This window comes from Diplotaxodon limnothrissa, linkage group LG4 (genome assembly GCF_057381915.1).
Source record: "Diplotaxodon limnothrissa isolate DT_005_m linkage group LG4, D_limnothrissa_male_GT1.1, whole genome shotgun sequence".
Taxonomy (NCBI): domain Eukaryota; kingdom Metazoa; phylum Chordata; class Actinopteri; order Cichliformes; family Cichlidae; genus Diplotaxodon; species Diplotaxodon limnothrissa.
The window spans coordinates 4977275-5003803 of NC_140599.1; the positions used below are offsets into that span (position 1 = coordinate 4977275).

Sequence of the window (26529 nt, forward strand, 5' to 3'; positions counted from 1 at the left end):
TAGCGATTTAGTGCTAAGCTAACAGTGTCCATAACGATGATTACTTCAAAAGTTTGGTCTCCATTCTCCAATCCAGAGTTTTCAGAGGAGGGTTCTCCTCGTGCACTGTATGACTTTTCAGCAAGCAGCCAATAGGCTGTACAACCCCGAGCACTTGCTCTACAGGCCACTTGAAAGACAAGTCGATCACATCAAAAACCCCAACTTCAACAATGAAATTCAGTCTATGGCTAATTTCAGCTGCTGTTTTGTTAAGGCTTAGTTAGCCATGGACAGATGTTCCAACACAGACCTCATCTTTGCTAATTAGAAGTGGACTTGTGAGTCATCTTTAAACCATTTTACTGGAATCATATGAAACAATATGGTTCGCTGTGTGGTACAGACACGCCTGAGCTTCAGTTTTGGCTTGCTTCAGCTCGATAACCACGCTTGCTAGCTCAAATATGCTCACTTCTGGCTCGAGAAAATCAAGACAGTCAAAAAGCTAAACTGAACAAAGAGTTCAAAAATACTGCCACCCACCAGGGTAGCTCTCAGCCTCCTAGTGGACGCGCCTGTGGTATCAATTTCAAAAGTCGAGCTGAATTCCTTCAAGAGTTAGCGCCAGTTGATCACATCATGATGGCAACTTTCAGGCTTTACAAACAATCCATAGTCTGTATACAGACAGCCTCTTGCTGTATCTGAGACTAGAAAAGCGCTCTGTAAGTTTCAGAATACAAGTTACTGCACAGACCATCGGTGAATTGCTTTATTGAGTTTCCAGACAAATTTAACAACAAGCCCACTTAAAAAAAACAACAAAAAGAAAAAACAGAGAAACAGGTAATCAGGGTCAACATCACAACATTACAGCGAGAGTAATAAAAAAAGGGCTTCGTTAAAATGTCCACAAACCCCTGAAATGAAACTGAGCGTGAAGAATCACAATAGTCACCTTCCCTTTTTAGGCTCCTGCAACACAATCCATCAACAGCAAATCAGGACGAGGAGGGGAACAAAAAATAAACAAAACAAACAAAAAACAGGCTGAAACTTCAAAAAAGGGACAAGTATCATCATCAATAATAGTCACAGTAATAGATTGCTCGAATAGCGTGTATTGCACATGTGTACACATATATGCACTTTATATACATGTGAGTCAGCAAGAACTAGACACATGTTATATCGTCGCAACAGGCAAGAATCTGGAGAAAACAACAGCACAGACAGAGAAGAGTCAGGAATGTGCTCGTGATCAGTTTCAACAAAAATGGCGTTTCCCGAAAAGAAAAAAACAACGTTTCAGGCGCGAGCTGAAACGAGTGAAAGGTAACAGAGAGAACGTCTCCCCTCAAAAAACAGGAGGTAAATGAGGGAGAGAGGGCGAACCTCCTCTGTCTCCCTCCCACCCGACAGCCCAAATGTACCGCTCTCCCACCCCCGCCCCTGAACACCGCATGATAGCAGGACACTACATTTACACCACAGTATCAAACATATCAAGAAATACACAGTATCAACTCGTAGCAAAATAGTCCGAGTGTGTGTGACTGTGTGCGTTTCACCTCAGTGTCGTGTGGGTGGCAGCAGCAGTAAAGCTATGTGGCCTCCAGGCTGGGGAGGTGCCCTGACAACCCAAACCATCTCTCTGCATCAGCACGGTGTCCTGAAAGAGTTCTCCATTCCCTTCCCTCTTCTCTTTGGGCTCTTCCAGCTAGCGCAATCAGCCCCCGTGCTGAGGCAAGATCCCAATGTTTCCCACCTCGATCTGTGCTCATAAGTGTCCTCGACACCAAGCAGCAACCACTACAGCTGAAGGGTTTGGCCGTCTCTTGGTAACGTGCTAAATCAACGCAACCACAAGTGGTTCATTCAGTTTTTCCAAATTAGGCCAGGTTTGTCCATCGCATCTGTCGACTACGACGACACAGAGGAGCTCACTCAAAATCGAATCTTGGACAGTAATGCTAATATGAAATTTGGGTATTTTTAAAGATGAGCAAAGTTTAGAACTGTTCACAACCATGTGTGAAGAAAGGGATAAACGTTTGCCGTCATATACTTTGGAAACTTTGCTGGTGTCAAGTTTTGCTCGCTTGGCAATTCCGTTTCTAGATCCGACTGAGTTTGCAAGAAACCCATCTGAACAACATCTTGGGAGGATTTTCCTGTTATTTTTTTTCTAATTCTTTTAAATCTTTAATTTTTATTGTGGAACTAATAAAAACCACAAAATAAGTCTGACCTAGCGAGATAAGGTAGCTAATCATGAGCTCTTATAGGTTTACATGTTGACTTGTTGGGTCAAGGCTTTTTTTTAATGTGATTTTAATTCTTGAAAATACCTAAATTGTTATCCAAACTTGATTTACAGGAAATCAACTAACAATTTGTTCCCTTTGTGAATGCAAGAACAAGGAAAATTGGAAAAATTGTGTGCACTTCCAAATCAAAGGACTTAGAAAACCAACATCTGATTTATTGGTTGTTTCCATTTTACTGGTTTCTCTTCACTTGTTTGCATCTCAAAGGAAAACCTACCAATTAGATTAGATGCTAATTGCTGCTACTGAACCTTTTTCCTAATTATTACAAAAAGCAAAACTACATTTCTATATCATCTTTTCTAAAATGGAAAACAAAGTCTTACTGTTTAACTACATCAACTCAGTCTTTTCTTCTTCACTGGTTTAACAGTTTAGGCCAGCGGTCCCCAACCCCCGGGCCTGGGACTGGTACCGGTCCATGAGTAGTTTGGTGCCGGGATGCGAGTATTGAGGCTCAGGTGTGAAATTCATGGTTTTCAGGGTTTTTTAGCATTATTTTTTTATCGTTTTTTTCGTTAACTCGGTTTCCCTGGGTCCTTTCCGTGTGTTATGAATAAATCTTCTTTTTTTTGGTACTGGTACTGGTTTTATTTTGTTGCATTTACCCGCTACACCTTAAAGGCCAGTCGGTGAAAATATTGTCAGACATAAACCGGTCTGTGGCGCAAAAGAGGTTGGGGACCGCTGGTTTAGGCCACAGTGACCATGATGCCCACAAGATGCTAGTCTAGTTATTGAGGGAATGGAAGATCCTTTAACAAAGTGAATCTTTTACTTGTTGTTACTCATTTTTATAAATGTTAAGGTATTTTTCATCTGAACCAACACCTGTGGTAGTTGCTGCTTGCCTCCAAAGTTCTTCATTTGCTCCCTTTGTGCTTGCATGAACTCCAGTCGAGCTCAGAAGCTGACCCCGTGTAGCACTGCGGTGTCGGGTCATTAAAACGATCGACCTGTCCAGCTCTCGCTCACTCTACGGCCCCCACGAACCCGACGCAAGGCGCTGCTATTACTGACTGCGTGTTAAATGGACAAAATGCCCTTAGTGTTTACAATAGTACAAAAAGACTACACTAAACCACCTGGAAACACAGGTCAATAAATCAATCAATCAATACTGCCTCTCCATTCCACCTGACAGATAATATACACAAAGAGCACTCAACCACACTGTGTAAAAAGGTACAGAGAGTTCCTCCGATCATCGGTTGCTATGGCCTTCTCGCTCTGTTCCCGTCACTGCAGTTCTACCACTGTGGTATTGCTTTAAATGGACGAGACCCAGAGGTAGCAGCGTCGGCTAGAACACCACAAAGGGTCCTGGGAAATGAAGTTTAGTGAGGTTGACGATTACGTCGATCAGAGTTAGTCCCCTGACGTCCCAGTATAGTGTTTCTGAGTTGAGTTTCAATAGGTTTTCATAATAGGCCGGTCCAGCTCTGAAGCTTCTGTGTGATTGGTCAGAATGGGAAGGTGGTGGCCAAACAGCAGTCAGCAGGCTTGAGCCTGAAGTTGGGTAGGTTGAGTTTTTGAGACTGAACAAACCTCAACACTTTCAAACATTCACTTTAAAGATTTCATGAGTGGTGCAATTTGACTGCACTTTTTTAATGAGGATGTGAGGATTATATCATGTAACAAAGCACTCGCTCCTTCATTACTGCACTGAAAATAGTGGATTGTCAGCACTGATCCAGGAACAGCACACGATGCATTCTCAGTCATTGTCACAGAATGGAAGCGAAATTTGTGTTAAAAGTTTTAACAGCCTTCATATGCGCTCTGTTCATTGGATGTAAGTCACCATGATATATAGTCGTGGTAATAAGAAAGTACGCCCTATGTAACTTCTAATGTTTCACATATCAGTACATAATCAGATAAAGTGCAACCTCAGAATCACCCCAAGGTCAGAGAAACTGACATGAACCCAGGCAGAGCACCTCGGGTATGAACTAAAGCAATGTTGTAAAGAAGAGCTGTTCCTCCAACAGTGTGAGGAAATGATAGTCATACAGCGGTTACTGCTGCTTGTGCTTCTACAAACTACTGAATTATCCCAGCTTTTATTTATCTGACTTTGTAATGACCTCATTTAAAGAGCTGGTGACGACTCAGTCATTTTGTTTATGCCCGATACTTAAAACCTTAGAATAAACAAAGCATGTACTTTTTTTTGACTCAAACGAGACTGTTAAAAAATCTGAGCAATGCTCTTAAGTCTTAATTTGAAAAAGAACAAGCTTGAAATGAGAAATCATCTCGACACGAGGATGCAACTAAACAATATGAGAAAACAGAAAATGAATCTATCAAGAAATTCTAATTCTAGGCGGATCTCCCTGTGATCTATTGATGTAACAGTGATATTGATAAGCCTGCTGAGTTGCACATTTTTCTGCCAGCTTTGGCTACAGCTGCTGTGTAGCTTTCAGCCTGGATTATATCTTTAAATTCCTCATATTTGTTTAGGATTATATATGCAGGATTATATTTGCTCCCATTAGAAATACACACCTTTAGACCTGTGTCTGTTCACCATTGGAAAACTAGTGATAACATCCCAATTTGAACATGCACAAACTGAGAATCATGTAGCTTTAACAGCAATTCAGGCAATCCAAGTGCCAACCTGGACATTTACTGCTAACTCATGCATGCAGCTTCCTGATGTGTCCTCAACAAAAAACGGTCTTCTCCATTAAAGTTGGTGCAAACCACGTCCAATAATACCTGAGGAAGCAGGTTTTCCTCGCTCTCAGTACTTACTGCTTATTTCACCTTGATTGTAATCAGTTTGTAGTGAGTTTATTCAAGTTTACTGTGGACAGCTGGGGATGAAATACCAATATCCCAGTCCAGCCTCATGGTCTAGGCTCTGGCTGATCCCCTGGTCCTCACCCAGGACCACTTCACCCTGACAGACCCTACAAGGGGCAACAATGACTTCTGAACCCATGGGATCACTCAGCCAAAGCCCTCCACTGTGGTAAGGTGGTGATTATGCTTTCTGGGTGAGGTGTTTTGGGCATGTCCAACTAAATGTGGGGCAGAACCAGGGCACGCTGGAATGGGAACACCCATTTATCACCCCAGAAGAGATGGAGGGCGTGGCTGAGGAAGACCGTCTTAGCATGTCTGCTTAGACTGTTGCTGTGACCTCTAGAAAATGGATGGTAGTGAGTTTAACAGCATTTAAGAGGTCTGACTGTCATCCATCCAGCGAGGCTGTTTTCAACACTCCTGCTGTACCTCATTTCACGATCCATCAAGTGACCATCATTGCTTCACTGCTTCCTGGATCAGAGCTGATACAAACCTAACATATGAGAATTACAGGGCTCATGATTTGGTACCATCGTGTGATATGTAGAATGAATACCACAGTCTCTGGAGGAGCTAGCGTCATTTGGACTACAAAAACACATAATCACTGGACCAGCCTATTTTACTCAGCCATGACTTTTGACCTTAATATCACCTTTCTGTAGTTGCTGCTGTTTGCCTGCGGAGGGCAGCGCTAGTCCTGCTAGAAGAACTAGAGCTTGCTGACCACCCCCCCTCCAACACAACAATATTCAGCCATCCTGAGCATCTATAAACAAACAAACAAACAGGTCGTGGTCTGATCGCATCAGACCATGTGCTTACTTCCTGTCTAACAGCCAAACCTTTTCAAACTTCAAATCTTCAAATAGAATATATTCAGAAATCCAATCTGATTGGATAAAACACTGTTTACATATATATATTTATATAGAATATTGTTTTTGCTTTTTTATACAAAAAGAGAAAGTCTTTTGTGGTTTTATACATATGTGTATGTACAGATATAGAAAAGTGACCACACCAAACCTGCTGTGATGTAACCATGGCCAACAGGACAGGAGACGCTATTTACACCAAACAGGAAATATTACAATTATTTTTTTTAAAAAAGAGAGAGAGAGAGAGAGAGAGAGAGAGAAAGATAACGTGGGACGTGGTGGTCACTGCGGTGTTTCAAAAGTACAATCCCACAGTCCCCTCCTTCAAAGAAGAAGGTGCAGGGTTTAGGTCACATGACTAGATCAACACAAATGATAAAGACAGAGCGAGGGAGAGAGAGGACTGATGGGTGTTGCAGTTTCATTAGTTACATGAATCCTGCTAAAGCTGATCTGATCCTGAGACGCTTCCACCAGATTCCACAAAAGTCTGATTGAATATTATTTTAATCTTATTACTAATATTCAACTGAGATTTTTACTGGAGAGTTCTAGTGTGTGAGGATGGCTTTAGAGGGGTTTCTTCCCTCAAAAATGTGAAAAAAAGCAAAACTCAGTCTTTTGCAATATAGCCAGATATTAAAAAATAGTCAAGAAGCAGAATATGTATTTACATGAGCTCATGAGTCTCTCTCTCCATCTCTCTACAGGCTGCTAAATAGTGAGACTGGGACAAACTAAGGCATCCAGATGAAGAAACAAGGACTCAGAAATGAAGTGACCAACTGGATCAACAACAGCGTGTGTGTGTGTGTGTTTGCGTGTGTGTTTAAAAGTGTGCTTCTTCAGTCCTGATCAGCTGGTTGCTGTACTGAGGTGCTGCGGTGGTGGTTTGTGTTTTCTGGACTTAGTTTTAGTTTTTGTGGACAGAAAAAAAGGCACCTAGTTCCTCCTCCTCCCCTGCGAATATTAAAACCAGTTATTTCCTCCAACGGGCAACCCTGCGCTCGACACACGCAAGAGGACCAGTCGTCCGCTTGGTGTGCGGCATTTAAGATTCAAGTTTTTCCACAGTCATCGTCCCTCAGTGGAAACAAAGGAGCAGGGATGGAATAAAAAGGTCACGAGAATGATTGGAGGGTGGAAGAGAACATTTCAGTGGTGCTGTGTACAGGTGGTCAAATATTCAAGGGCTCCCTCTCTGCTGAGACCCACGGAGGTGCTAACAAGTCGTCTGCTCCTCCTTGCATGGACGAAACAGTAGAGAAAAGAAGTGCATCCATGTTTTCGCATGACACGGTTTCTCCTCCGTTAAGTTCTCCTTTGCCAGTTGGAGTCCTCCACAACAGCACGACTGCGCTCTGTGTGTGTGTGTTGTGTTTACCAATGCACACTCCATGGAGGAAGAGGAAGAGAAAGAGAGGTGCTAGAAGGAGATGTAAGTGGAAGTTTGGTGGGCTTCTTGTTTAAGCTCCTCCTACGAAAAGGGCTCCTCTTCCATTGGTTCCTCTGTGGACCTGAGAGAAGGTCAAAGCAAAACAACATAAATGAATAAATACAAGCCTGAGAATTTGTTTGAAAACATGATTCGTTTCATTTCATTGTGAATTACAACACTAATGTTCTTGGATGACATGCGTGCTCTCCTGGCCCTGTAGCATAAAGCTTTCACTGTGCACTGCTGACCTGCTGGTTTCTGTGCTATCAGGAACAGAGCCTGGCTGCTCAACATCAACGCTCAGAGACGCCATGGCGCTGACCGTTTCCGCCTCATCCTTCTCTGACTGGCCTTGAGCCCCCAAGGGGCCGTCGAGTAGTGAGTGTCCACTGGTCTGAGACAAACTCTGGAGACAGGACCAGTGTTTACCTGCAGGGACACAGTGAGAGAAAGAAATACAATCAGGAAGTTGAGAAGATACGATCTCATGGGTTTCTGGCAGTTTAGCGAGCGTTTCTTACTCTGGATCTCTATTACTCTCTCCAGGGAGGCGTAGGCTTTTGGACAGGGCTGCTCCTGAGGCCACTGAAACACAGAGTCGCACTGACGGAGACAGAGAGAAGGGAAAACCAAAAAATAAGTGCTCAACACTTCAAGAAAGTCTGCTGACCAGTGAGGAGTGATGTTCTCATCACTGAATCACAGAACAGGCTAGCTAACATGCTTTATCTCTTTATTAGTTTATGAGTTAGTGGATACTCTGGCTTCCTCCCACAGTCCAAAGACATGCACTACATGGTGTGAATGTGGTTGTGTGTGTATCACAGTGTAATCGGCTTCATAGCTTTTGTCCCAGTAAGAAAGCTACGAAGCAGATTTTCCATCATTTGAGTGAATTTATTTGGACAAAGCAGTAATTGCAGTTTGCGCTCAGTCACCTCAAACCATCACAAAACCTTGTAAACACTGGTGTTGTTGTTCCATACTGTTGTGGCTAACACCTCCAGGTGGTAAAAGTCTAAGGTTAAGACATAAATATTAGACTCTGACTCTCACCGGGTCTCCCAGAAGCGCAGAGACGCAGGCCTCCGATGCGTCACAGATAGCGGTGAGGTCATGACCGCCCTCCAGCGCCATAACAACCCGCCCACCCGCCAGACCCATGAGCAGCTGCGTTAGCTGACCAAAACCTGCCAACACACAACCGTCACACGTGAGAAACACTGCATGTGAACCATAGTCACATAGACTCCTCAGAAGACGGCTCTGTAGAGAGCCAGCATGTTTCTATTCGTTTGTTGTCTTACTGTTGAAAAACAGCTGTGGTCAAAAAAGAAAAAAGAAGTTGAGCAAAAACCCCAAATTAAAACAAACTAAAGGCTGTACTCACATTTGGCAGAGACATTGTAGCCTCCCAGAGGAGACTGATGACCCTCCACTGCATCGAAGCCTGCTGACACCAGGACCACATCTGGACTGAACTGTTGAGCGATGGGCATCACCACAGTCCTACACACACACACACACACACACACACACACACACACACACACACACACACACACACACACACACAACAACAACAGAATTTGATTCCACTTATGTTGCAAACCTGAATTAACACCATTCAAATGCATACATGGCAGTACAAACATCACGAAACGATGAAATCTCCACGTTGAAAAGTTTTACCTGAAAGCAGTGAGGTACTCCACATCACCCATTGGGGGATCTACTCCCCCGGTCCACGCTATGTTCACATTAAAACCAACACCTGCACCTGATCCCACCTGCAGACAGCAGGACAAACAGGGACAGAGCAACAATCATCATCACGTGTCTTTAGCCATTCTGTTTGTAAACTCTGCTGTCTTTGCATTTCTGTCAGTTTCACTTTGTGTCTTTGAGCCTCCAGCTGTCTGCCTGCCTGTTCACCATCAGTTAATCTCTCTCTGTATTCTTGTTGCTTTCTCAGTCATTGGCCTCCTGCATCCTGCAATCAGGTCTTTTCTCTCCTGTGACCATATTTGCCATTTAAACTCAAATAGCCACCGCTTCTCGTTGATTTGCCTCTTGTTCGTTCCTGTGCACTACATTATGCAAGTGGAGATCTTTTTGGCCAGTTTGGTCAGCCAAGGTTGAAACTTTTGGTTTGTCGAATCCTCACACCCACAGAATGACCGGTGGGATTATGTGATTACCTCCTCTGGAGCGCCGCTGCCAGGAAAGAAGTTTCCGTCGTCGTAGCGATGGAGGGAAATGTAGAGGACGTTGGGGTCACTATAGAAGGCCTGCTGAGTGCCGTTGCCATGGTGAATGTCCTGCAGTGACATATCACAGCAGCGTCAGAGAGAAGGTTAGAGGGAACGTATGGTACAGACGCAGTGGACACACAGGGACGGGTTAGCCTTTCACTCAGATTCATTTCCCTTTTAGTTTAACTTTTTAAAACCTTTTAAAAAAATGTTTTCCCAAAACTCTCAGGGATCGTCAAGATGCTGTTCTGGTAAATGTGAGACATGGCTTTGTTTTCCTTTTGCTCTAACTGTTTTTCACTGGAGTCTTAAAGCGTTAGAAACGGTTTTATAACCATTTCCAGACAGATAGATGGAGAATACTTCAGCAGCTTTCTGAGAGTTAAAGCGGGATAAATAGAAATGACTGTGTGATAACATTGTGTGAGTGAAAGGACCGATGTAGAGGGTGTACTGACGCTATAACTGATGTCTTGATTCGGCAGGTCTGCTAGGAATCAGGTCTGGGTGTGGCTAGCAAAACTGAACTGTGATATCCTAATAAAATGTGGTGAATCACAAATAATTCATAATTTAACAAAGATACAATGAGTCCACTAGGCTACATACACAAAAGGTAGGTTTGGATAGCTTTTCTTTATCCTTTAACACATGAAATCATTATTCAAATAGTGCATTTTGTATTTACTCAAATTATCTTTGTCCAATCACGTCACTTCACCTGCAATAATGAACAGTCACATTTAACCCTGATCTTACCCCAGTAAGCCTAAATCCTGCTTCCAGCTGCATCATTAATACATTCATCTTTCAGTACATTGATAGATGAATGTATTAACATGAATCTGTTTCACCCAAACTGAAGAAGCATTCATCTGTTCAGGGGGGGAAGTTTGGAGTAAAAATGAAGTTATTATTACACTTTCTATTAAATATGAAATGCCTAAAAAATGTATGTAAATATAATGTTTTCTATAGTCATAGAGAAACTGTGTGTTCCTGTCTAGCTATCTTTGTGAGGACCGAAATCTGCATTCTACTATACTTGTGAAAACCAACAGTCACTTGTGAGGACACACACACACTGGTCCTCACACGTTTGAAGCCTTTTTGAGGCTCGAAATGTGGTTTTAGTGTCAGGGTTACAATTAGGTTATGGTTAGGTATTAGGGTTAGGCATTCATTTTTAATGGTTAGGGCATAGGTGGCCCGCGAAACCATACAAAATTACTATCAGAGCTGGCCTGCCAGTATTATACAGTGCATGTACTGCTAATACTACAATTCCCAGAATGCTCTGTTGGTGTTTCGGCGCGTCAGTCATGACAGGACCCATTAGCACCCTCTCCTCTGTTGACCATAGCCATAGCAACCATGCAAATACTGCCATGCTATCTATTCCAAAATGGCAAAAAGAAAGGCAGAAAACAGGAGCTTTCTGGACAGGTGGGAGAATATGATGAAAATCTGATAAATGATAAAATGATAAAATTTAATTCAGAAGGCTGCAAATACATTTTTATTTAAGAAATGAATTCCACTGATGTGTTATTTAATTGGAATTTTGATTTTGCATGTGTGCAATTTTAAGTTATACATACGTTTATATAGTTATATATATTGTTCAGTATTAAGCTTTGCTTGTTCCATATTCAGATTTTCAGCAAAACTTGTTTGAGTCCATAAGAAAAGATTCCTTGCTATATTTGGAGGAAGATTTTTTTCAATAAATATTAACGTTAGCCCGCGACTTTGATCCAGTTTTGAATTTTGGCCCACTGTGTATTTGATTTTGACACCCCTGGGTTAGGGTAAGGGGCTAGGGAAACCATTATGTCAATGAAGGTCCTCACTAAGATAACTGAACGGGCTTAAGGCATTTTTGAGATGTGATTTTAGTGTCAGGGTTACAGTTAGGTTTAGGTTTAGGCTGACAGCATTATGTCAATTAGATGTCCCCACAAAAATATGAAAACATGACTGTGTGTGTGTGTGTCTGCCCTCTCACCCAGTCCACAATGAGGATCTTGCCCACTCCAAGTTTCTGCTGCAGCAGCTTGGCAGTAATGGCGACTGAATTGAAGAAACAAAAGCCCCTGTGCAAACACATTAAAAAAACATATTAGTCAAGCTGGAGATGTAGTGAGAGAAATGTAGTCAGAATTCTGTGACAGGTGTACTGACATAGCCGTGGACTCCTCAGCATGGTGCCCTGGAGGACGAACAACTGCGAAGCCATTCTAGAGAAACAAGCACAGAGTGAGGGGGACGCGCACGCAGCATGAGCTCACACTCATGGTTTGTGGTTGCCTCGGTGAAAGCCTTACTTTTAACTCCCCTGCAGCCACTCTGAAGGCCAGCTCGATGACCGAGCCCACCGCCATGCGCACTGCAGCCGATGAGTGCATCTCATTCCACACTGTGTCGCTGTCCACCTGCAGGGGGCAGCACACAGTTCAGACCAGGGCTAACACTAACACAGGCAGACCAGCTAGAAAGAGAGAATCTCACCCCTATTCCTCCACAGGGAAGAACAGCGTACATCTTCTGGCTAATCGGACCTGGAACGAAAATCAGCCAGAGTTGAGGTTACGGCACAGGAAGTGCTCGATACATTTATCACAAGTGGAAATAATAATAACAGGCAAACAGTAAAGTGGGTACGACACCCACACAGGCAACAGCCAAACACAGGATGGAAGGACCATAACTGGGTTGTCAGAACACACACTCAGTCATCACGACATCTCAATGTTATCAACCTTTATGTAATTACAAATGATGTTTCCTGGGTAAAGTATTCAGTTACAGTGGACACACTGCTGGGTCCTGAGCTTATTTACAGTAAGGATGCTGTGACATTCCTGTCTTATTTTCCTCTGTGGAGTTACTGTGAGGATAATTGATCTGGGTGTCTGATTGATGTATTGCTTTATTTCTAAAAATTAAACAGGAACATTTAAAGAAGCGATAAAACTCATGCTAACTCGTACAGCAAAAGTTAAGCCAGGGCTGCATTTTTCTCTATAATTTACTCTGTAATTTATAATTTACAGATTTACTTTAGTCAAGCTTCAGTGTATAGAAAGTGTAGACAGACAGTTAGACAGACAGACGGGTACCGAGCAGCTTCTTGTGGTCCAGTTTGTGCCGATTGAGCGGACTGGTTCCATACAGCAGGGTGTGGAACTCTGAATGGACGGACTGGATCTCATCCAGAGATGCTTTACGCCCACGAATCCTCTGCTCACACACAGACAGAGAGTAATGTTTGCATACAACAAAATCAACTTTGCAAGAAATGACAGATGTGCTGTACTTGCTTTTACACAGTGTATAAATCAATAAACTGAATTGAACAAATCATTGCAGGCTCTGCTGTCAGTGTGAAGGCCTTATCTGAAACTTAAGAATGTGTGTGTACCTCACAGCGGCCCAGCAGGCCTGTCTCCTGCAGTCTGGACCAGATGCTCTGAACTCTCCCAGCATGCTCTGGGTGGATGTGAGCGTTCCCACACACACACTGATGTTTCAGCATCAGACTGTCATATACGAGCCCTGGAGAGGGAGAGGAAAAAGATACACACAGATATTGCAATGAAATAAAAGCCTGTAGTTCAGTGGTATGGACACCGGGTCAACAGCAGCTGTAGTACCCAATGATCACCACAAGATGTCAGGAGCAACTACCAATTACATGTATTTGTGTGCAGCTGCATAAAGTCTGTTTTTATATTCGTAAACTGGAATTTAACACTGGTTGGTCTGTTACGGAGTGGAAAACAAAAGATCCACTTTAAGCATGAAATGAGTCACAACAGCACAATAAGAACACAATCTATGAAGATTTAAGATTTCAAAATTTACAGCCACACGTTTACTCTGAAATAACTGTCAAAGAGAGACGGGTCACCTTAATCACCAGCTTTCATTATCAGGATTAACATGAGCATGCTCTCTGGAGCCTCTGTTTTCAAGCTTGCATTTTTACAAGGCCACATCTGTCAGATCTGCCCTCGTTTCATCCTGGTCAGACCCCATCTCAGGCTAAGCTCATGTTAAAGTGAACCCTTTTCTACATAAAAGAACTGGACTAGGAAAACAACAGCACAAAACTCATGGTTTGAGTCTTTATTTGGTACCAAAGACTTAAAAGCTAATTTAATACCAGAATAAATCTGTTTAATAACAGACGCAGTGTGAGATGAATAAGGATTACTTATGAACTATGATTCAAATCCAAGAATTCAAACTTGGAGCAGAACAGGTCATTACTGTGACGCTCCCTCTCTCTGGCTTTGAAAATGCCAAGAACGCAGCTTACGGTCTGAATAAACTTTATAAGTGTGCCAGCTGCACAGTGTGAGCTGAAGTAAATCTAGGTGAGGCGATTAAAACGTGAAGTGCTCAGACTCCTCTGTGTAACAGTTTAGTTTACAGTACTCATGCAAGGAAGTCTCATATGGAGCTGTTGTCCTGTGGATTCAGAGCATACAGTAAAGAACACCCTGACCTGACCTGCACGTTCTCGTCCCAGCACATCAATGCAACATCAAAACAGGAAGAGCTCTTACTGGAAAATAATCAAATATAAAACAAGGTACGAGTGATGGGCTCATGCGCTGTTCATCTGAACCGTCAACCGAGAGAGTCAGCTCCCTGTTGCTAGGCAACAAGTATGGAGGCCTCCAGTAGGCAGACTTGACACCATCACATTGTTAACCAATGGGAAACCAGATGTGCGCACGCACAACCACATAAGAAGCGCAAACACAGAAAACTGACCGGTAGTGAAGAGGTGTTTGATGGGATTAACGGCAGCTGCAGGAGAGGACTGCGCTCTACCCAGGGGTCTGTGGGGCAACGAGGACTGGAACACACCCAGCTGCTGCAAGGCCTGATGGGACAGGGATGGAGGGAGAGAAGAGATAGAAAGTAATGATTCACTGCAGGAGGATGAATCAGAGATCAGCTCATTCACTGCAGCGATGGAGGATGTGTGTGTTTAAGAGGAGAGCACACTTAAAACCAGTCCTGTCTCTCTGTCTCTGCACACACACACACACACACACTGAAATCACTATTCAAAATATTGTATCATTCACAAAAATTGTGTTCCGTTTTCATGACATTTGGACTGACTGTCCTGAAATCTAACTGATCACCACCCCCTCATGGTATGTGTGTGAGATTTCAGGTTTGTGTAACCACTCCCCTCACACACACACACACACTCTGTGGTGTCTATATATAGGGAGTGTTGCTGTGCTCCCTGCTGGGATCTGGGTGACTCATCACGCGTGGGTGGACACTAAAAGACACACACTCGAAGATATACAGACATACAGGACACACATACACACACAGCGGTGAGTCCAGTGGTTGAGTCATCAGCTGGTGATGTCACTGCGGCATCAACAAGTGTGTGTGTGTGTGTATGTGTCTGTGCATCATTATCTTGAGGCTGGGTCAGCTTTAAAGGCTTTTGTCTTTCCTCCACTGTTCAACAACGTGCCCCAAACATCCAACCTGATACTTGCAGTACTGAGCAACAACAGGTCCTGCAGCAGAGGACGTGAACCCCTGCAGAGCCCTGATCTCATCATGCAGTCTCCCAGGAAGCATCCTCCCTCTGATTTTGCATATTACTGTATACGCTGCATAAAAGCAGTGAAGTTGTTCATATTCAAATGCCATCTTGTTTTGTTTTGGTTAAGCATCTGATTTCTTCTTCTTCTGATGACTCATCAAGTACCGGTGCAAAAATAAATAAATAAAGCTGTTTCTCCACAATCACAGCATCCACTTTAACCCTCCTCTCAGTAAGTACCACCCACAGTGAACACGGGTCAGAGGTGTCATGGGGCTGGAGAGAGAAAGATGACTGAAAAACACAGTGAAATGTGCAGGTTAAATGCACTTAAACTCAATGACCGCTAGCACGCACGTCACACACGGACCTTTACGGTCGGGTCCAGAAGTATTTAGATAGCAGCACAATTTTCCTACAGAAATGTTGCCTCCGTACTAAATCAATGAAATGAAGCAATCAAGATGCGATTGAAGTGGAAACTTCAGCTTTAATTCAAGAGGCTGACCACAAATCTTGCATTAAGCATTTAGGAATTACAGCTATTTTTATACACACTCCCTCCACAGTAACAAGAGCAGTGTACCATAACTGAGTATATCAGAAACCTTTAAACATTCGGAAGCCAAACCAAAAACTGAGAGTTCTCCTTCTGTGGCTTCAGTGTTGTGTGCTCAGGTAAGCTGGTAACCACTGAAGAGGTGCTTCTGTTGGACCATTGCAAGGCTGAACTGTGAAGCACTATCTTATCAGTTTTGCAGCATCTGATTGAAAGTACAGTTTGCACCTGCAGTCACATAATCAATAAAGAAGAGTGGTGACCTGAACTGAATGATTGTGACCATAAACTCATCGCAGAAGTGTTTACAAAAAAAACGTCGGCACTTCTTCAGAGCTGGTGAAGTCGCCCTCTGTTGGCCATTTGATAAAAGGCAGGCTTAAAGTATTTCTGTTGAGGCTTTACTTCTTAGATATGACAGGTACGTCCTTAATGCCGTCTCTACTATGTTGGAGAGGCGATCAGGTGTATGAATAATGATGCTTTCTTGTCCCTGTTCATGCTCTTATCATGTTTCACATTTGTAAGGCTGTTCTAATCTGGCTGTTTGTGCTCGTCACTGCAGCCACTCACTTTGAGGTTAAACTCTACTTACATTCACTAACTGTAGATTTAAATGTTCTCAACTTTACTCAATGTTATGTAGGGCTTTTGTTTACCAGGGAAACAACTCAACTGTGATTATCACCTTTATCTGCCATGTGTAGTCTCCGTGGTCTTTTGGTGTTGCTCAGCTCATCCTTCTGTTTTTGGCCAATTCAACTGTTGATACCAAATGTTGGCATCAGAGTCTGATTGTGGAACGACATATTTAGAATACCAGATGGCAGACTAAATAGGAAAGAATTCATGTAGTTAGCATCACTGATCCACTTTGAGCAAAGTGATCCTTACGTTCAGTCAGAGTCCTTGAACAGTGTTGTGCTCACACAGTTAGACGTCACCACCCTGCACACTGCCAAGTGGTCTGAGCATCACATTGTATAAGTTGGCTCTTCAAGAACGCTTAGCCTCGTCTAAGACGAGAAAAATATGCGTTTGGCAAATTTTGGAAAATTCAATGTGTGTTCTTTTTCCTGAAAGCAGATAAGACACGTTATGCAATGAGCTCAGCCCAAAAGGAATACTCTGAAGTGATACGTAAATGTACTGCAGCTCAGAATTGCTATGTGTGAAAACAGTTGCGCGTGGGTGAAAAACACCTGAAGCCACCTCAGCTTTAGACTGAAGTAAGTGGCCGACCATTAGCTGGGATGAGTCAGATCACTAACGCAAAGCAACCGCTGTAACAGAGCAAACGCAGCGAGATACAAAACAGCAGGAAGGCGGTCAGTGATGCATTTGTGTGACTCATCCCTCTGTGGGATGACGCTGTGGAACCAACAAGTCCTGAGTTTTAAGACAGACCGTGGGCTTTGAAGGAGCTCCTGTTGGACACCTTGTCATTATCAGATGAGCCCAAGCTCACTAACTGACCACACCCATTTACATGAACCAAGCTGATTATCAATGATGCAAAGCTGCACTGTATTCATACACAAACCTGACTGTAACTCCCTCTCTCCTCTTCGTCGCCCTCCCTCAACTGAATGATATCTTCATCCTCTTCCTCTTCTTCCAGCTCACTCTCGGTGCTCTCCCCTTTGATATGCACGCTTCCACACTCCTCCTCACCCTTCACGTGCACGCCGAGACGCTCAGATGAAGGCGTGCTATCATCAGACCCCTCCTTCTGAAGCCTGATTGGATGAGAAGACAGAACAGAGGGAAAAGGTGTGTCCAGGAGCCAGATACACGTGCTCTTTACGAAAACTAGCTTCTGGGTCAGATTTACAAAGCAGGGCAACTGATCGACAACCTGCAACTGAACAACGCACCAACGAGAGTGTAAAGCTATGCGAACAGGCACAGCCGGTTCATTTCAATAATGATGTCGGCATGATCTACCAAGAGCAGCACAAATTAGCAGGCTGGACACAAGTAGGACCTGGTGAGAGAATGAGTCATCTATTGTTGCTGAAATCTGACAAACATAACAAGCTCATGTATTACAGTGTTTCCTTCCAGGAAAAACAGCAATTCAGAAAAATGTTTTGATTCAAGAGCAAAACCAAAGGAAACTGAACAAGATCCGTTCGGGTCTTAAGACTGTGTCCAGGGCTGTTTCATTTCCACCTTACAAACCTGAACTCTGACAGCTGACTGATGGGATGATTAGGCAGTCAAATATCTACATCAATAATAGAAGCGACACACTTTATGTTGTTATGCAAGTCATAGAAAATTCCTAAAAGCTTAATTGTGATGATGAAGAGCTCTATAGCTCTCTGCAGTTTTCACTCCCAACGTTTGTACAGAAATCTGACTATAAACCAAAAACACTGCACACTGCACACTTGACTCTCTGTAACAGATCCATGACCTGCATGTGTTTAGCACCAAAGCACTTGGGTTCACAGTTTGAGCCACCCATTATAAGCTTGTTCCGCTAACAACCATCTCAGCTATGCCAGGAACACCAGTTAAGATAATGTGTAGAAATAATGGCAGGCAACCACAAACCTAAATCGTGTTGTGAGTCACTTAAATATTTCTCAAAACTCTGAGCTCAGAAGAGGAAACTGTGATGACTACGTCAGCCAACAAGATCAGTAAAAATGTAAAAATAGGAGCAGCCACACTCTTCATTTCTACAGATATATAATAATATATACATATATATATATTTATATTTATATTTATATTGTTATTAACCAGCCTAATAACAAAGCCTAAATAATAACAAACTGAATTCATGTTTTTATACTCATATTTGAGCTAATGGAGTGGACATCTCTGAGAACAGAACATTCACTTTTTATATTCAGGAATTGTATTTGTAATTTCAATTAAAAACAAATAACAGCTTTTCAGCTTCTTTGTAAAGCAACAAATTTGAAACATCACAGATAAAAACAATATTTCTATTTAGCATTAAACAGCCTCCACATACTGCTGGAGGAACCATTACTGAACGAGGATTTTGGCATTGGCATAAACCTCACATCAGGCTGGGGCTAATAATGTGTTAAGCACTGTGTGTCACACAGAGACACACAAACACAGAAATACTGGCACACCTGTGAAGGCCCACCCCTTCATCCTCCTCCTGCATGTCATTGGTCTCTGTAAGCTCCTCCTCTGTTTCCTCTGGGTGAGTGGGTGGTGGCCTAGGTAAATCTGTCCCCTTTGACAGCATCTACACACACACAAACACACAAAGATTATGTGAGAATCTGCACGTGTGCTCATCTGTGTGTGTGTGTGTGTGTGTGTGTGTGTGTGTGTGTGTGTGTGTGTGTGTGTAATTGTGTCTACCTTGTAATGCTTCTCCAGGAAGTGATGGTGCTGCTGTTGAACCACCAGTTGCTGCAGGGCCTGGGGGGACTGGGGCAAAGGTGCGCTCTGCGTACGAGCCAGCGGCCGGTGGCGAGGCAGCTTGTTGACGGCCCGCATGCCACCCGACACACCTCTCTCTGCCGTAACCAGCGGCGATTGGCTGTACATGGGCACTGGACAGGTCAAGGGTCACAGAAAAAGGTGATGAGTTAGGCGCTGTCGTGAATTTTTGTGTATGTGCTGTGTGCGCGATTGTGTTTGCACCACCTAGCATAGCAGTCTGTTGCCTAGCCTGCTCCAGCAGTAGTACGTGTTGCAGTAACGAGGAATGGGCTGAATGAGAGCTGGGGGGCGGAGTCTCCACATCATGTCCCACACCTGCAAAGAGATATTAAATCATAACTAAAGAATTCAATTTAAACCAACTACAGTCACGATGCACTTTTATGATTAGTGCACAATGACTCACTAAACTCTGATATGAGCAGCGGTCCAGCTCACCTGCTGGAAGGGAGGACGTGGAGAGAAACTTTCCTGTTAGAGCTCCACCCCCCCGCAGCGACTGGATGGCCTGACGCTCTGCCTCTTGCTGGGCAGACAGCTTCTGGGAGGGCTTTAGAGGGAGTATTACCATAGTTACCACACAGACACAAATTGACAGGCACCTCATATAATAGCGTGGCATTTTTTCAGCTGCTCAGCTTTTTGCTTAAATCCTCTCCTTGAACAGGAACTGTTTATTTAACACAGAACTCAGAACAACAAATCTATGAAGTGCTGGATTCCTTCTGATGGTACAGATTTCCTACAGTGGTGCAAACAGAGCTCGAAGCAAACGGAGCAACCAAAACTCATCATGAAAATGTATCCAAAGCCAAGACCAAAGGAGTCTCAACACCGTGTTTGGTTGTCTTAGCATATTTTACCTTTATGAAAATGCAGGAATAACTAGCTTTACACTGAAACACAAGAATAGGACTCTTTATTGTTTCCATGTATTCCATAAGAAGCAGCCTGTGGGTATCTTTCCACTGGGTTCGTGTAGAAATGTGCAGACATAAAAATCCCACTGGAGAAAGAGCTTTTAACAAAATCATACATTTTAAGGATAGCACTCGCTTACACATGCAAGCTAGAAGTGATCTCTCACCAAAATGAACAGTCATGGAAATAAAAAGGCCTCCTTTGGTTTACTTCTGTGTGGAAAACTACACACATATAGAAAAAGAAGAGCCACTGCTTCATGGATCACTTAGTGTAAGTGAGTAAGACTGACTGCTTTGTAACAAAAGTGCACGTCAGCTAGACGAAACTCCTGGGTTTAAAAAGCAAAGCAACAAGGAGGCGACTTCTACGCTCACCACAAGGAGGCCAGTTGGAAAGAAGTCACTGGCAAATGACTGATTGACACCCTCAGTAAACCTTTTCCCAATTCATTCATACAGCTCCATTTAACAACAACAGCTGGCACAAGGTACTTTATATTGTTAAGTAAAGAACCTGCAGAGGTAAGCAACCCCAGCAATCACACCAATCCCACAACTGTCTATGACTGAGCATTTGGTGACAGTGGGAAGGAAGAACTTCCTTTTAACAGGAAGAAACCTCCACCAGAACCAAGCTCAGAAAAAACAGGATACGCAGATACTTATAGAACTACAGGTTACTGTGTAACAGTGTGTGTGGCGAGTCCATCAGTGTGGGGGTGTATAGTGTGTGTTTGTGTGTTCTTGTGTCGATGGGTACATGCACCGCAGTGACTCACCGTGATATGTGTGTTGGCAGGGAGACCCAGCGAGATATTCGGCAGGGAGGGTGAGGTGTAGAGACTCAGAGGACTCAATGTCCCATCAGCCCCCAGCGTCTGATGGAGAGACCTCAGCTGCAGAAAAACAAACACGCAAGCAGTTTTAGTGTCCTGCACAGGGAGAACTCAGTTTGTTAAATTTAGCACATACTGGGGCAAAATATAATTAACTGCTTCTTCTTCTTGTTATAGAAGAAGACCATTTCCTGGAAGTTTCTTGGAAGAGCACAAAAACAGGAAACTTCCATGGCATTTGTTCCACACTCGCTCAACTTAAATAAACAGAGGAGTCTTGTCAGCCTTGAAGGCCTTTAAGAATTACTCCATACAGCCTGCTTTAACATGCATTTGATACAGTTGTGCCCAGTATATTATCCATATTCAACACCACTCTTAGAAATATGCCTCTGGAATAAAATGAAAAAATGAAATCACACTGTCTTTGGCCATGCTTGTCTTTAATCTCTAACTAGAGCCCGACTGATATCTCAGTATCAGTGTTTATAATGCCCAACAAATGAAAACTCAAAAGGTAAAGAGACAGGAAACCATGTTATGAGCACTGATGTTGGATAGTTTGACCACCAGAGGGCGTTCTGCGTACCTGCTTGTAGCCAAACACAACAACCAGTTAATTCAAGTGGCAATGAGTGTAAATGAGTAATCCGAAACATGATTATTTAACTGCTTTGTCATATTATCTTCATAAAGACCTACAACGAAAACATAAAAAATGTCAGGGGAATCATTTCATGTGTCTTTAAAGTCATATACTGAAATAACCAATCAAAACCAACCAACTCTGCTGAGGCTACAACTAGGATGATCTGATACCCTCATGTTGGTGTTGTTCCCAGACCATCATGAAAATGTTGTTCCAGGTTCAACATTGCAAGTGACCAATCACATTGTTGTGACGTTATTCTTTTGCGCGCCAAGCCATTCGTGCATTTATGAAATTCCAATGTTGCAAGGACAATATCAATTCTGCTTACTGTTTATTAAAGGGTTACGGTTAGGGTCAGGGTCCGTTGATCGGCAGACAGAGGCGGTTTCACGCAGCTTAGGTACAGTTTTTTGTTTTACGCCGGTTTTTCCTGAAGTCGCAAAAGTATGACATCACAACATTCTGATTGGTCACTTGCAATGTTGATCCTGGAACAACATTTAGTATGATGATCTGGGAACAACACCAACACGAGGATATCAGATCAACCCTACAACTACGGTTTGTCTGTTAGGTGAACTCTGGATATCATCTTAGTATAGTTCCTTTCTTATCAACAAAACAGCAAAACTTATTGCAGATATGGCACATCTGGTGGTGTACCACAGGGTTCCATTATGGGACCTATGTAATTTGCATCACACACTCTACATTCCTAAAAATAAGGGCACAGGAAAAGTGTATTATTCCACTGAAACCCTTTAACACTAATCACTGTACCTCATTCATGAGTAGTAAAGGCTACATACTTCAAATTCTTCTTGATTTTATTCTCCAGTATCGAGAATCAATACTCTGTCAAATAAAAAAAGAAATTATGTTAAATTATAATTTTACATTTAGATTTGTAGGTTTTGCTTTATTTTCTCCAAAAATAATTGTAGACATTACAGAAGTTTGATCTTGTAGGGGTGGTGCAGATGCCTCACAGCAAAACGATTCTGGGTTTTCTGTGGCCTTTTTTAAATGTCTCTTTTTATTCTGTTATACTTAGAGCTGGGCGATATGAGATTTTTTCATATCACGATATGTTTTTTTCATTTCAGGCGATAACGATATCTATCACGATATAAGCCAAATAACTATATTTGTAAGATTTAAATGTGCCGTTGCTCACAAGTAAAATGTGAAATAATCAGCAGCTTGTTTTTATTTAAATATTTATTTCCCATAATAAGTTCAACAGGGTAGATGTACTTAAGGAACATGAGACTTTTTCAGATAAATAAAGGCAAATATTGCAAACTACACAAAAGGCAGCCGCTAAAGCGTTTAAGTTTCAAAATAGAACAAACGAAACAGACTAAATTGTCAATTCCACTTAGAAACAAAATATTAATTCTAAAAATAAATCTTAGTTTGTTTTACAGAAGAACAGACAAAATTGACTAACTTTTGTCAATATCAAATAAACTGAGAACTAAAAGGAAATTCTCAATCTCTCCTTGTTGTATAGCTGAGCTTTTCAAACAGTTTTAACAGTTACTTTAGTCTGACAAAAGCCGAATGACGAATTAGCGCTTCCAGTCAGAGACTGAGGCTACGTCCACACGTACACGGGTATTTTTGAAAACTGAGATTTTCCGTTTTCGTTTTAAAAAATAATCCGTCCACACATAAAGGCAGAAATGAAGGAAAACGCTGCTATGAACATGCCAAAGCAGCAGGTGGCGCTAGATTCCTAACCGTGCAGAAATGTTGGCCAATCAGAAGTCTAGAAGCCTCGGTGGGAAAAAGTAAACAAAGCTGGGGCATAGAAGCAGAACCGAGTCGTATGTGTGGAGGGACAGTAACTGTGTGTATATGTAAGCATTTAAACACTGCAGAGAGTAGAATTAACAGTAACAGTATTGTAGAAATTCATTTCACCGAAACAATAACGTGGCGCACAGTGTGACGCATGCACCAGTTTATTGTATTTCCAGACTTGCTTTCGGCACAATTTACAGTGCACGCTACTCTGTTTTTTGTCAGACTTGAAATAGCCGAAATACCTTCACACTACGGAACTTCTATGGCTCTTCCGTTCGACAATCTCTCCGGCATTGGAACCATCATCTGTTTTCTCTTTGGTCACGCTCGGTTGATTTTTCTAGTCGGCACACTCATTTCCTCCATTACGCGCTGGCTCCATTACCCGCTGGCTGCTTCCCAAACAAACACACGTGCGGCTTGGCACTTGTGCTGTACGTAACAAGTCACGCGACGTGACGCTGCGGCTGTGATTGGTTCGGCTCTGCGCTACTTAATTTGGATTGGCTGACCTGTTTTTTTTTTTTTTTTTTTAAGAGGACAAGAGCGGCGAAGTCTATCGCGATAGTTTAATTTCTCTATCGAGTAAAAGTTATATCGCGATAGATATCGTTATCGTTCTATCGCCCAGCTCTAGTTATACTATTGTGAAACTGTAATTAGAGGTTCAAGATTTGTTTCTGTAAGCACAAACCACAAGGGTACAAATAAAATCCCCCCTCCAGGGTGCAGGGAGTACTTTAGAGTTTCCCTCCAGTGACTAGCTCTGAACCACTAAAGGTACAGTTAGATATTTATAACTTAGTATTTTTGCAGCCCTATTTCTGCGTCAAAGTGAGCAATTTTATCTTTGACATTTGACAAACAATAAAAATTCGAGAATGTTTTCTTTTCCAAGATTGCAGTGCTAAAATGGTTTATACTTTGGCTGTGACCCAAACAGCATCAAAGTATGCACAGCAAACACAACGTACAGAACAGAAAGCACAACTACACGCAGAAACACTCTGCAGATACAGCAAAGAAGACAACACAGGGGCAAAGCCAGAGTTCCTGCAGAAGTTCAAGGTGATTAAATGCTGCCTTTTGCTGCTCAATCATCACTTTCACACAGCTGCTTACATGTCGCCTGTTACAGTTTCCCCCATATCGTCATTTTTGATTCAGTGCTCCACACTGAACTGCAGGGGGCAAACTCGAGCTTCGTGTCGAGTTTGAAGAACTGAAAATGAAGCCAGCCTGTGTGTGTGTGCACGTGTACCTCAGTCTGTATGTTGGGGACTGATCCAGTATTGCCGTTGGCAATAGCTGTATTGGAACTGTTGGGACTGCTGGGACCTGACCCCGGAGCACTGTTACAGAGAGAGGAAACTGGTGGAGAGACACAGACACAGGAATAAATGAGCAGCAAATTCATTTTAAATTTCTGATTAAAGCAGCTATTCACACTAAACACTCTGCACCTGAGAGCTTATTTGCACTTCTTCTCAGAATGAAAACGTAAGCGTCTCTGCTCACCTGATATCTCTATGGCTCTCTTCTTGAAGGTGCTGATGACAGTTCCGTCCTTCCTGCGGAGGAGAGGGGAGCTCCGCCTCTCTGCCACCTTTTGCTTCAAGCGTGAACGCACCTTCAGGTTAGGCTCAGAGACTGGACGAGTAAAGAGAGAGGGGAGATAAAACTGTTCAGCGCAGAGACATCAGTGTAACGCAGACCATTTCCTGTAAATACTAAGCTGTGCTCGGAACGCAGGTGAAAGAAGAACAGTTATTTTGTCGGCTGCTGATCTGTCTTGTTTCTTTTTCATTATAGGTCACTGGTAACATGCAGTGGTTTGTTTTGGCAGAGGGCTTCAGTGATATTTTAAGTCACCTGGTGACTTGCCAACAAGATTCTATCAGGGCAGACTGAGAAGTCTGCTAATCCTACATTACAATTTGGCTGGGTCGTTTGCTAAACGAGCAGCCACAGTGGAGTTTAAGCTATTTTTGGTGTATGGGTCAAGGTGAGGATAATAAACAGTAGAAGGGAAAACATGAAGTTTTCAGTGGCATAAACAGTATCTGGATCCAGAGGGATGACATGTCACTGCTTACCCGGTGGCATCAGGGCAGCCAATGACAGCTCGGCCTGGCATTTGTTATGCTAAAAACCATTTGTCATTATTGTGAGCCAGGCAGCAGAACCTGCACACAGTATCCCGGGACACACTGGAGTATATTTACAAAGAGTGAGTTTAATCTGGTCTATGTGATTTACACAAGTGCCACTGAAGAGCACCCGTGTCATGCACATCTACAAAGTGTTCCTGCCTCTATATTTGGATGACTGGCTAAAAGGAAGAACCCTTTAGAGCTGAAAACATCACGGCATGGATGCTTCTATCTGCAATTGTAGCCAATTTTCCATCTAGCACAAATTTGAACCTCTTAAAATCTGGCAGGTTGCTGGGAGGTTAGGGTACGTGCACATCTACATGGCATAACTGAAACAGAAACCCTGTAAGAGACAAACTGTGAAGCCATGATGCATGAAAGAGAGCATGTGGCTAAAATACAACCTCGTGCTAACCTTACACCGAAACTGCTTCACCCTGGTGTTGGCTATGATACAGACTATGATTATAATTCAGTGTAGGAGCATCAGAAGCTGGGTTTATGGACATGTATATGATCATATCACACACACACACACACATATATATATATATATATATATATATATATATATATATATATATATATATATATATATATATATATATATATATATATATATATATATATATATATATATATATATATATATATATCCATCACATTTTAGCTTTACTATATAAAGTAAAGCTAAAATACCTCAGACCTATGTGCTGTGCACGAGTGACAACTACAGTCTTTGCAGTCGGGTGGTGCAGATGCAGTACGGAGGTCCTGCCACACATCCATGTGAGCTTCACGTAGCCCAGCTGCTGCGCTCTTGTCTGTCTTGGAGTGTTGTGGGC

The 26529-nt window shown here is 42.7% G+C and overlaps 1 protein-coding gene across 4 annotated transcripts in view; it reads right to left on the reverse strand.

Moving 5' to 3' along the window:
• Positions 1–746: 746 nt before the first annotated feature.
• The window catches only part of hdac5 (histone deacetylase 5), a 71475-nt gene continuing 45692 nt past the window's right edge, over positions 747–26529 (reverse strand). For all 4 annotated transcript variants that reach the window (XM_085351309.1, XM_085351307.1, XM_085351306.1 and 1 more), the window contains 22 exons: positions 25047–25178; positions 24790–24899; positions 21008–21124; positions 19744–19855; positions 19510–19620; positions 19222–19415; positions 18984–19102; positions 17408–17603; positions 14501–14612; positions 13140–13273; positions 12838–12958; positions 12227–12276; positions 12043–12150; positions 11900–11955; positions 11724–11811; positions 9662–9781; positions 9153–9250; positions 8851–8969; positions 8517–8650; positions 7982–8063; positions 7709–7889; positions 747–7539 (listed from right to left, as the gene is read on the reverse strand). In XM_085351309.1, coding sequence (XP_085207435.1) covers positions 7500–7539; positions 7709–7889; positions 7982–8063; positions 8517–8650; positions 8851–8969; positions 9153–9250; positions 9662–9781; positions 11724–11811; positions 11900–11955; positions 12043–12150; positions 12227–12276; positions 12838–12958; positions 13140–13273; positions 14501–14612; positions 17408–17603; positions 18984–19102; positions 19222–19415; positions 19510–19620; positions 19744–19855; positions 21008–21124; positions 24790–24899; positions 25047–25178 — 2534 coding nt within the window. In that variant the 3' untranslated portion in view covers positions 747–7499. The remainder of the gene's footprint in view (positions 7540–7708; positions 7890–7981; positions 8064–8516; positions 8651–8850; positions 8970–9152; positions 9251–9661; positions 9782–11723; positions 11812–11899; positions 11956–12042; positions 12151–12226; positions 12277–12837; positions 12959–13139; positions 13274–14500; positions 14613–17407; positions 17604–18983; positions 19103–19221; positions 19416–19509; positions 19621–19743; positions 19856–21007; positions 21125–24789; positions 24900–25046; positions 25179–26529) is intronic.